The sequence below is a fragment of the Oncorhynchus mykiss genome, chromosome 29 (genome assembly GCF_057628025.1).
Source record: "Oncorhynchus mykiss isolate SJ-2025 chromosome 29, ASM5762802v1, whole genome shotgun sequence".
NCBI classification, from domain to species: Eukaryota; Metazoa; Chordata; class Actinopteri; order Salmoniformes; family Salmonidae; genus Oncorhynchus; species Oncorhynchus mykiss.
The window spans coordinates 33,980,038-33,991,543 of NC_143050.1; the positions used below are offsets into that span (position 1 = coordinate 33,980,038).

Here is an 11,506-nt window from a genome sequence, read left to right on the forward strand (position 1 = left end):
TTTATGACATTTTGGATTACATGAAGTTGACTATCCAGCTATCATAATGTCTTAGATTCAATCACTGGTCATATCTTGGTTAATCAGCCATGCTGTGTTGGCCATACAATTGTCTGAACTGGAATTTGACCCAGGTACCACTCTTGTTCCCTTTCTGCTCCCTGTACTGGTCCCTCAGCCCATGTGATGATGTTGTCATCTGTTCCGGCTGTTCCAAGAGGTGGTCAGCAGATACCCGGCACCATATCGGTGGGTCTGGTGGATCCATTACCCCCTCTTTCCCAGTTGTACCATGAAAAACTGGCAACAGGGTGCAGAGAGACTAGCAAGGACCAGAAGACTGCTGCGGCTTGTGTAGGACCTCTGATGACCATGTCTCTCAGACCAGCAGAGAGCAAAGCTAGAGATGGTAATCTTGGGATGAGCTCTGGTGGGAGACCGCAACAGATCCCGGTGGAGCACAGGCAGAACGCTTTGGGCTCAGTCTCCAGTCTAAGAGGTCATGTCTATGGGACTGCTGGCTCTGCCGACTTCAGAAGAGCAGAGAGACCAGTGTCAGACCAGGTTTGGAATGTGTGTCTTGTTCTTAGTGTATGCTTATGTTTCTGCATGTGTGTCTTGTGTAAACTTGTGTGTTGTCATTTTCAGGTTCAAGGCTTTCAAAGACCTGGCAACAATGGCAATGTCTTGGTTAATCCAAAACAACTAGGTAATGTACCATTGTTGATCTCAGTCTATTGCATAGAAACAGCCGTAATGACACTACATAGTACAGATATCAAATGAGTCAAGGAGGCGAATCAGTGAATCTAAGAATTTCATATGAGTACTGCAAAGGTTTTAGAGATGCAGTTCCCATTTGGTCATTAGCCACCATGTGAAATCTCAAACGGTGCAACCAAATCCTTCAGCTACCCAAACCAAACAGCCTACCTCCCCAGTCCCCACGCAGCCTCTCACCTATCTGTGACTGTGTTCTGTACACAGAGCCTACCTCCAGGGCCTCGCCTCCGCTTCAAGGCTGCCCCCCTGGCCCTGCTCCCCCGGCCGGCCCCACAGGTGAGCAGCTGGGCATCCTGGAGAGCTGCCTGGCACCCCACCAGGCAGAGATGAAGCGGCTGCTGACGGGTGCCATGGGCACCCTGTGCCAGCGGCTACAGGTGGTGGAGAGGAGGATGGAGGAGCTCTACGAGCAGGGAACCAAACACGGCAACAGCCTGGCCCTGCTCAACACCCAGGTGGGCCAGCTAGCGAGAAGGATGACCGCCACCACCAAACAGGACTTGTCACCTCTCCATGGTCTGGGTGAGTTGAGGTTGACGCGCTAAAGATTAGAAGGCACCACACTAAAAGGTGTATGCTTGCTCCCCTGTTATAAAGTCATTTGTAAGTGTTTTTAAGATGTGTGGATTATATCGTTCGTTAAGTCATACTGACACACATAGGGTATGAAAGGCTAGGTTGTTGTCTGTGTGCTAGATGCTGCTGTGTTTAAGTACTTGATTGAATATTATTTTGTTGGTGAGTAATGTTTTGGTTTCTTGTGTTGGTACAGGAACGGAACCAAGAGCGCTGAAAGAAGAAAAGTTGGACTTCACCAAGCTGTTACCACATGGTCCAAACCCTTCATGCAATATGGGCTGCTCTGGAACAGACAAGGGGATCCTCACTGGATGTCAATGGAGGATGGCGAAAACATTTTCACCTAGCCACAGTCCGGCCCAGCGCTGTGAACACAATGAGGGATTTGGTGGGGAAATGAAAAGGACAGAGTTGGGGCACTTCTTGTCCTCTGTTGGAAAAGAGATGGTCACAGAGGGGTGCATACAGGGAAACTACTCCCCCATGTCAGACTCTGAGGATCTGGACATGGAGCTGGCTGGCGAGAAGGGGCAGGACGCTCCCACCTGGTTGGTCAATTCTGCCCTGATGGACACAGAGTCTAGTGACAGCCAGGAAGTGACCCTTCTATCTCCTTGGAAGGCACAATCTGGGGACACTCAAGTGAACAGGAGAGGGAGTATGGAGACACATCCACACCCTCCTCATATACACGTCCCCACTCAATCACAAGGACAATCCAAAAGCACTGAGATCCCAACGTGTCCAATTCCAAGTAAGGGTCGGACTATGGCTGAGGTGGTCCAGTTGAGCCCTATAGGAGCTTGCTCTCTGTTGGCACATTCCGTTAAAGCCGTAGGCTCATCTAGGTCCGAGCACACAGGTAGAATAACTCCAACTTATTTCCAGCGAAGGATCACCAGCCCACCTCGCACTGACCACACGGCCTACACGCAGTCCTCCAAAGAGGCAGAGAAAGACCGGAAGCCTGAGAGGAAGAGGCGGAACAAGAGGGAAGCGAAGGCACACCCGGTTGGCGAGTTCGTCTCCACTGCCGCCATATCCATCAAGGGTAGCTTCTCCGCCCAGGTACAGGACCAACCGCAGGCTGGTGTGGGCAGGGAGACAGCCGATGAGAGGCAGTGGAGTCAACAACACGAGAGGTTTGTGGAGAGTATAAGGGTGTCATACGGCGGACAAGAAAATCAGACCCTTAGATTAACCGTACCTACTAATCAGCAACACTCTCCATTGTGCCATGCCCAATTTAAATCTCCAGACCGACTATCACCATCAGGTTCAGTCTCTGTGCTGTATTCCCGGTCTCCACCATTGACTGGCTACATGGACCCTCAGAAGGACAAACAAGCCCTCCTGCCCTTCCATTCTATCAGCCCCTCTCTGGACACCTCCGTGGCCTCCATGTTCCCCTCTCCCCGAAATGGCTCTTGTAAATCTCTCATCATTGGTGTTCAATCCACCCACCACGAGTGCCAGGCCCTCCTGCTCCAGCTGTCGGACACAGCCAACCACCTCATAGCTGCCAGCCCCTCTCCGGAGCTCCCCTCATCCCCGGATGGTGGTCAAAGCAGACGGGCGAACCTCCCGCACTTCTTCAACTCCAAGCTCAAGCGCCACTGGGATAAGGACCGGCCCTCCTGTAAGAAGCGGCAGCTAAAAGGCATTAGCAGCACTGGCGGCGCTCTAGCCATGACTCTCCTGGAGCTGCAGGAGGAGACGTCGCAGCACCACTGGCAGCCACTGGTGATTCTGGGCAGCCCAGTCTTGCTTCTTTCCCCCCTGCAGCTGGCGTCCCTAGCCCAGAACTTCTCCCGCTGCTGCAGCAAACTCCTGAACGGAGACACCTCTACCCTGCAGCGGGGTCTCTCCCGCCTACTCCGCGCACCTGGTCAGTTCCCCATGTCCCTCTTCAGCCAGATGGGCTTCTCTAAGATCTCCAAGGGGGGTTTGAGCACTGTGCTGGCCGCCTCCTCCCCAACCTCCTTCCGCCACTGGTTCAGACACAAGTGCCCTGCTACCCTCATGAGACTGTCGGCCACAGAGGTGAAGACTGTGGTGTGTCAGATCATGGAGTCACGGAAGAAGTACATGCGTCTTCCCCTGCTGCCCCTCAAGGACTACACTGGCCCGTCTGGCCTGTGCAATGACCACAGGTCAGTCTAACGTGATATTGACTTGTGAAAATGGCGTGATGCTCTGAGATAATGAGGGATTTAGAGGTAGCGTTTGAAGAAACTCATCTGATTTCTTGTTTGTATTTGTAGTTATGCTCTGCCTTGTTGTCAGGACACTTCCTCTAGCAGGAATTATAAACTGGGTGGTTCGATCCCTGAATGCTAATTGGCTGATACCCATGGTATACAGTCTGATATACCACGGCTATGACAAAACATTTATTTTTACTGCTCTAATAACGTTGGTAACCAGTTTTATAATCGCAATAAGGCACCTTAGCCATCAGTGGAGGCTGGTGACTTGAATAATTGAATAGGATGGGAGACCCATGGTTTAGGTGCCGGAGGCGACAAAATGTGTCAAAATTGGCAGACTAATTATTTTAACCTAAATCATTTAATAAAGAAGTTTATAGTACAATATTATGGGGAATGAGAGCAGTGCTTGAATGAGGCATGAGTTGAGGTGTTCAGAGGCTTGACCAGTGCAGGACAGGATTTGACTGAGAAGACAAAAAACAATAACACAAGACACTAAACAGACAAAAGAGCTAAGAATGAGTTAGTCTAAGCAAGGTAACATCATTGATGTGTAATGTATTTTGTCTATGTGATTGACTCAACATACAGTAATGAGAGAAAATTGATAGAGGTACTCAGTGCTTGGAGAGGAAACATTCAATGTGCCAGTGGATGAGCGAGCACATGAGACGTGGCTTCAGTTAATGTCAGGAAAAGTTGACAATGGGAGTGGAGTGGTCATCACCTCTTAATCAGGGAACAGGAGGGGACATAGCTGTAAATACAAATAGCAGATACATTATTTTACAGCTGCACCGTCGTAGGTTTGGACAACGAGTTGCTCGGAAGTTAAACTCAGGCGACTCAAAATTCATAAAGTCAAACACAGGTTACCCATCTCGCCCACTTGACAAATCAAAGTATCCCTGAATAAAGCCCTGATCGTCCACATACCTGACAATAACTGACCACTGCAAGCAGACTGGTGGCACCATAGGTCCCAGAGCGGTGGGGCAATTTTTACCCCCTGGGACCTGGAGTTTTTCCTTATGTTTTAACCTAAGTAGGAAAACTCTGGACCCTGATAAGGTATGACGGTGATTAATCAGTTGTAAAAAGGTTTTATATGGGCTATGATGGGACCAGTTTTTCCTAATCCGGTCACATGGTTTAAAAAAAACTCCTGAACAAATGTCATGGCTCTGAGGGGAATGAAAACCTAGTCCAACTGCAGCTACCTTACATTTGTTCATATACATTACATTTAGACTAGATTAGGATGGGGATTTCCTCTACCCAGACACAGACAACAACTGATAGACAATAGAACTCACAGGGCTGAGCTTTATGTGTGTTTGCATCATGCAGGCCTAAGCAACTGTCATCACTATGTTGATTGATTAATTCTAGTTAATCATTTTGGATTCAAAACGTATAGGCAGCCTAGCCAGCCCAATCACATTTTCTCCCAACACACAAATGGTCTATAAATACATAATGTTACCCTGACCAGATGGACACCATGGTGCTAGCCCAGACAGTAATGTTGAAGTTACTGTAGACCCTCGGGGCTCCCGAGTGGCGCAGCGGTCTAAGGCACTGCATCTCAATGCAAGAGGCGACACTACAGTCCCTGGTTTGAATCCAGGCTGTATCACATACGGCCGTGATTGGGAGTCCCATAGGGCGGCACACAATTGGCCCAGCGTCGTCCGGGTTTGGCCGGGTAGGCCGTCATTGTAAATAAGAATTTGTTCTTAACTGACTTGTCTTGTTAAACAACGGTTACATTTAAAAACAAAAAATTATAACTGCAAAACAGTGTATTTTATTAAATTATTTGGGGACATATAAAATACTATACTAATATATTAATGTCTCACAATTTTTTCACAGCAAGGTGATCAGCACATGCAACAAGTCACTCAGTATGATGAATGCCTGTTTTGTCTAGATGTGGGACAGTATCGAATCTCCATAAAATGCAGATCTACCACACAATGTAATAACGGATTAACTATCAATGTGGCCAGACTACACTGTGTGCCCAGGGCACCCGAGTGTACAAAACATTAGGAATTGCCTGCTCTTTCCATGACATCGACTGACCAGGCGAAAGCTATGATCCTTTATTGATGTCACCTAAATCCACTTCAATCAGTGTAGACGAGGGGATTTTTAAGCCTTGACACAATTGTGACATGGATTGTGTATGTGTGCCATTCAGAGGGTGAATGGGCAAGACGAAAGATTTGTGTCTTTGAATGGGGTATGGTAGTAGATGCCAGGTGCACCGGTTTGTGTCAAGAACTGCAACACTGCTGAGTTTTTTTCATGCTCAACAGTTTCCCGCGTGTATCAAGAATTGTCCACCACCCAAGGGACATCCAGCCAACTTGACACAACTGCATTGGAGTCAACATGGGCCGGCATCTCTATGGAACGCTTTCAGCACCTTGTATAGTCCATGCCCTGGCGAATTGAGGCTGTTGAAAAGGGAAAAGGGGGAGTCAATATTAATCTGTTTTTAATGTTTTGTACTCTCTGTACATTGCATCCTTTACTGCTTTTGTCAGTGGCATCTCAAATATAAACACAATGTTGTAATCATAGCAGCGGGAAGATTTTTGGGTGTGGGGGTGTGGCGACTCTTTCGCTGACGGGGGGGGGGGGCAGATTTTTTATTTTTTTCACCCACACTACAGGCTATATCATTATTTAATTTTTGGATTTATTTTGTAATGAAGATTTTTTTTGTTAATTCCGATTTTTGAGCAGGTCCTTCAGCACACCTACTTCCCATGACTATGATTGTAACGGTGCACAACCTATGAATTTGATCAAAAATACTTTTTTCTAACAGTTTAAATTTTTTTCTCCTTCCTGTCCTGCCCGAGCAGCACATCTCTCACCTCTCCGCCCACACAACGATGTAGGGTCAGACTTACCCCAGAGCGGGCCCTTTCCCAATCCAGAACCAGCCATGGGCACAGCCCCAAGACCATGCGTCTGGATAACCAGCCTGAGCCTGTACCCAGTCTTGCCATCGCTACAGCCAACGTCAAATACCCAGGTCTGCATGGGCATGGCTGCAGCCCATCCAGAGAGGTGAGCCTGCCATATACAGGAACTGTACACGTCCTACACTATACTCTTAGCCTGGGCTTTGTTTGGTTGTACTATACAAAGCCTTCTACTCAATATAGGTGTAGCTCTGATGCTCTGTATTATCCTTACAATTTATTGGGGCCATGCTCAGATTTGAGCCAAATCTGCAGTCTAGCCCTGTTCCTAAGGGGCCTGATGAATGTTGTGTGACAACGAAAACACCATTTCGGTGTTGACTAATGAGGATGCTCATTTTCTCCACGGAGAGAGATACCATGTCTTTTATTCCCTTTGAGCATCATTATTTTTCAAAGAAGCACCTCTTCCCTTGTTTTCGTACAAACTCTTTTACAATCCAGCTAGTTGTACCTCTCCCATGTCTTCTTTGCCATTATTAAAATACAAAATATTTTCTGGTTCTGTGACCTTGTTCTCTTTCTTTCTGTGGCTCTGCAGGGAGGTCTGTATGAGGCGACTGTGGGGGCCCCGCCAGGCCAGCGCTCCAAGAGGGTATCCCAGATCCGCATCCGGAAGACTGTTCCCAAACCAGACAATAACCTCACGCCCATGGGCCTGCCCAAACCAAAGAGGTGAGGGGAAAAACCAGTAACTAACAAAACAATTGGATTGTTGATTTTATAGGGGCTTGTGTGATCACACAGATTGCCAATAGTAAATTCTTAAATCAAGCTAGAAGACACGTCTGAACCGGGTCGTTGTGTTGAACTAGTAGTTTGATCAACTATCCTCCTGTGTCTCAGCTGTGTTTCACATGTTTTTATTTGTGTGTACATTGCATCAGACTGAAGAAGAAGGAGTTCAGCTTGGAGGAGATTTACACCAACAAGAATTATAGATCGCCCACTCCCAACAGGTCAGTCATCATTTTTATTATTCAAACTGTACCTTAAGTTGAACATGACAACGCACAGTTTATTAAAACACTTTGTTGTCAGTCAGTAGGCTGGTTTAAATGGGTATATCTACTGTAGTCTATACTTCTTATCGCTGCCCAGAGATCTCCTCTTGCAGCCACCTTGGCTCATGATATTAGACCTGATGCTTGGCTTACTTTATACATACTTTATATGTACACGGTGGCCACAAACACTGAGTGTAAGAAACATTAGGAATACCTGTTTCAATTAGTCAAAGGCTTGGTGATTAGTTGACAAATTGAATCAGGTGTGCCATTTTAGGGCCACAACACGTACACTGAGTGTACAAAACATTAGGCGCAGCTTCTTAATATTGAGTTTCACCCCCTTTTGCCCTCAGGACAGCCTCAATTTGTCAGGGCATGGACTCTACAAGGTGTCAAGCTTTCCTCATGGATGCTGGCCCCATGTTGACAGTTGTCAAGTTGGCTAGATGTTCTTTTGGTGGTGGACCAATGTTGATACACATGGGAAACTGTTGAGCATGAAAAACCCAGCAGCATTGCAGTTCTTGACACACTCAAACTTGCGCCTACTACCATACCCTGTTCAAAGGCACTTAAATATTTTGTCTTTCCCATTCACCCTCTGAATCGCACACATACACTATTTTTAGGCTTAAAGAAACATATTTAACCTGTCTCCTCTCCATCTGCACTGATTTGAAGTGGATTTAACAAGTGATATCAATACGGGATCCTGGTCAGTCTGTCGTGGACATAGCAGGTGTTCCCAATGTTTTGTATTGTCCATATGTGTTTTCTGCCAGTGCATTCACCCCTCTCTAAGGCACTGAAGAATCTCTTTGTCTTTCTCTCATTATGCTCAAAATGTAAATTTGACCCTTGATTTTCTGTTATCATATGGTTCATATTTTCTTTAGTATATGGTTTATCATATTGTTTTCCCATACCAGGAGCCTAGAGACCATCTTCGAGGAGCCCAAGGAGAAGAACGGATTGCTGGTCTGCATCGGCCACCAGAAGAGGAAGCGCGTGCTGGACTTCCCAGACTTCACACTGCCGCGCAAACGAAAAGCCAGAGCCAACCTGCTGCCCCTGCGCGTGAAGGGCCCCAGGGGCCGGGGCCGGAGGGGGAGGCCCGACGATTCCGACCTGGACATTATGCTCATCGAGAGGCTGAGCGAGCTGGAGGACTTCTTCACCTGCCAAGGCCTGGAGGACTGAGCAGTCCCTCAATACCCCCTCCTTCACATCCAAATGCACAGGCTGTGTCCCAAATGGCACCCTGTTCAGCATATAGGGCTCTATTTTTGACCCAAGCCCACTGGGTCAAAAGTAGTCTCATTTGTGACATGCTACACATGCATTGCACGCAGTTCCTCATTCTCAGTTTTTGTTTGGCGCACTTGAAATAACCAGCCAGTCACATTATTGTTTTATAACTGCTAGCATTTGAAGAGCTAGAAAAGAGCAAAGGCAAACCGTGCCACTGGCCAGCCCAGGCGCATTTGTTATTGTTTTTGTTTTGAGGAAATTAGCATTCGGCATCGTTAAAAATAAATATATTTGAACATACTGTGCTGTTCTACTGCGCATGCAGTGTTCGTTGTTTGAAGTAAAGTCTTTGTTGTAATGTCGCAAACGGACGTTGCCGCTTCACCGCTATGGATTCCAACTTTAATGCATGCCTTAGTGGAAGTTTAAAGTCAATCCAGCAAAGATATGATTTTGTTGATATACAATGAATGGTGGTTGAACAATAACTGTCTTCTTAGGAACTAATAATTGAAACGGAGAATTTGGAACACTGATACCTAAATGTGTGCGTTCGTTCACACACATACACACACATTAAGCTTTTGCGTATATGAACACTGTAGACTACACAAGCACATGGGTGGAAAGTTCACCAACCCATACCCGAGCACTTTCCTTCTTACCTTATTCAGACCATGTGACCTGTACTGGGAAAAACTCTGGGTTGTAGTTAAGGCCCAGAATCTTTGTTAGGCAGGTGGTCGCATGGTCAGGAAAAACTCTTGTCCCTAACCGTTTTCCATTGGATAGGGGTGTTTGAGGAGGTCATGTGCACTGAGTGGTCCGTGCTTCTAGTACAGTGAGAGTGTGGGCTATGTGCCTGTAGTTATTTTCCTAATTCCTATCGCTGCTATACCCCCTACCTAGTATATTGCTAAATTATATTATAGATGTTATCTCAAAGTTCAGAACATCAGTTTTATTTTTTAAACCACGTGATCCATAGTCATATTCGGTGCATTGGGAAAGTATTCAGACCCCTTCCCTTGTTCAATATTTATACCCCATAATGACACAGGTGAAAAAAAAGGGTTTTATACATCTTTGACAAAATTATAAAATAGACTGCCTTAGATTGGAAGACCTAACCTGGTTGCCAGATCTATTTATACTTCTTGCATTATCATACCAAACAGTCTGGCCTTAGTGCAATCTCACATTGCATAATGACTGTCAAGATACATTTATGCTTTAGCAATATCCTTATCTGGGAACCAGGCTATAACCATTTGTTGTAGTGTTTGCTTACCACTGCGCATTTTGTTATGACAGCATTTGTTATGAAACACTAATTTCAGGTGAATAATTAGTTTTTGAACTGTGGTCAGTCATCATTACATATCAGACAGGTCTTGGTGTGGATTGAAGTGGAAACGTTCAGCTCCGCAGCCACACACATTGACACAACCCTCTCTTGAATTCCTCAGCACAAAATGAAAGTGTCGGACGTTATTTAAGTTTTTTTATTCATTTTCTTTTGTATGGTTACTTTCTAAGAGAGACCTGATGTGGTTTGCAATCGTTGTTTGTATACTTCTCTGCTGCCCTGGACCTATTTGCCAGTAGCTTTTCTTGTGTGGCAGAAGTCTTCACTTATTGACCCCCCCTCCCCAAAAGAGCCAGACCCCGTGTTCTATTGCACCTTCTCTCCCGTCCTCTGACCTCTGCTCTTTAGGCCAGAGATTGAATTGTAGAAACAAGTTATTTTAATTTAGCTGTAGCAGAGGATTATTTGTGTTTACACTGGTGTGCAGTGTAAGAAGTGACACACTTTGGAATCCAATATGTCAGTGAAAATATGATTTTTTTAAAAATTGTTTTTCATTAAATCCCTCCTATTCTTTATTTCATCCAATGATAAAAGTGATGGGTGTTTACTGCATCTCAGACTGAAGGTTAGTACTGTCAATTATTGTAATATTTTTATGAATAAAATGGTATTGAAATGTGTCGTATCTTAATAGGTTTAAGGTGCTTAGAACTGATGTATTTGTTTGGCTGAAACCATTGCTCCGTTTGAGAAATGTAGAAGTGAGACCATTTCATGTATTGTAAGCATTCTATGGACAAGGTATGACAGCAATCCATGCTTTACCTGGCTGCTGTTGTGGTACAAATCCAATGAAAATCAGTGGTACCTATATTAGAATTTAGATTTAGATTTTCACACGTCATGTCCAAAACATTCTAAAGTAAGTTAAATTGATTGTAAGATTTGGACATGTATGTATTAAATTGTTTTTTTCCTCATCAATTTACACACCATACCCCATAATGACAAAGTGAAAAATAAATGTTTTTAAATGTTAGCTAATTTATGAAAAATTTTAAACAAAACATCACATTTACATAAGTATTCAGACCCAGTACTTTGTTGAAGCACCTTTGACAGCAATTATGGGTCAGGTCTTCTTGGGTATGATGCTACAAGCTTTGCACCTGTATTTGGGGAGTTTCTCCCATTCTCTGTAGATCCTCTCAAGCTTTGTCAGGTTGGATGGGGAGTGTTCCTGCACAGCTATTTTCATTTCTCCAGAGATGTTCGATCGGGTTCAAGTCTGGGCTCTGGCTGAGCCGATCAAGAACATTCAGAGACTTGTCCCAAAGCCACTCCTGCGTTGTC

The 11,506-nt window shown here is 45.4% G+C and overlaps 1 protein-coding gene across 11 annotated transcripts in view; it reads left to right on the top strand.

Annotated features, from left to right (window-relative positions):
* Nucleotides 1-10,829, top strand: part of LOC110509686 (uncharacterized) — a 28,960-nt gene extending 18,131 nt beyond the window's left edge. For 4 of the 11 annotated variants that reach the window (XM_090227072.1, XM_090227070.1, XM_090227071.1 and 1 more), the window contains 8 exons: nucleotides 179-564; nucleotides 649-709; nucleotides 988-1,305; nucleotides 1,556-3,515; nucleotides 6,458-6,665; nucleotides 7,122-7,255; nucleotides 7,468-7,539; nucleotides 8,520-10,829. In XM_090227072.1, coding sequence (XP_090083198.1) covers nucleotides 187-564; nucleotides 649-709; nucleotides 988-1,305; nucleotides 1,556-3,515; nucleotides 6,458-6,665; nucleotides 7,122-7,255; nucleotides 7,468-7,539; nucleotides 8,520-8,790 — 3,402 coding nt within the window. In that variant the 5' untranslated portion in view covers nucleotides 179-186 and the 3' untranslated portion in view covers nucleotides 8,791-10,829. Of the gene's footprint in view, nucleotides 1-178; nucleotides 574-648; nucleotides 710-987; nucleotides 1,306-1,555; nucleotides 3,516-5,902; nucleotides 6,666-7,121; nucleotides 7,256-7,467; nucleotides 7,540-8,519 lie in introns of those variants that run through there. The other 7 variants (XM_036967752.2, XM_036967753.2, XM_036967754.2 and 4 more) reach the window with 4 other exon arrangements.
* Nucleotides 10,830-11,506: the final 677 nt, after the last annotated feature.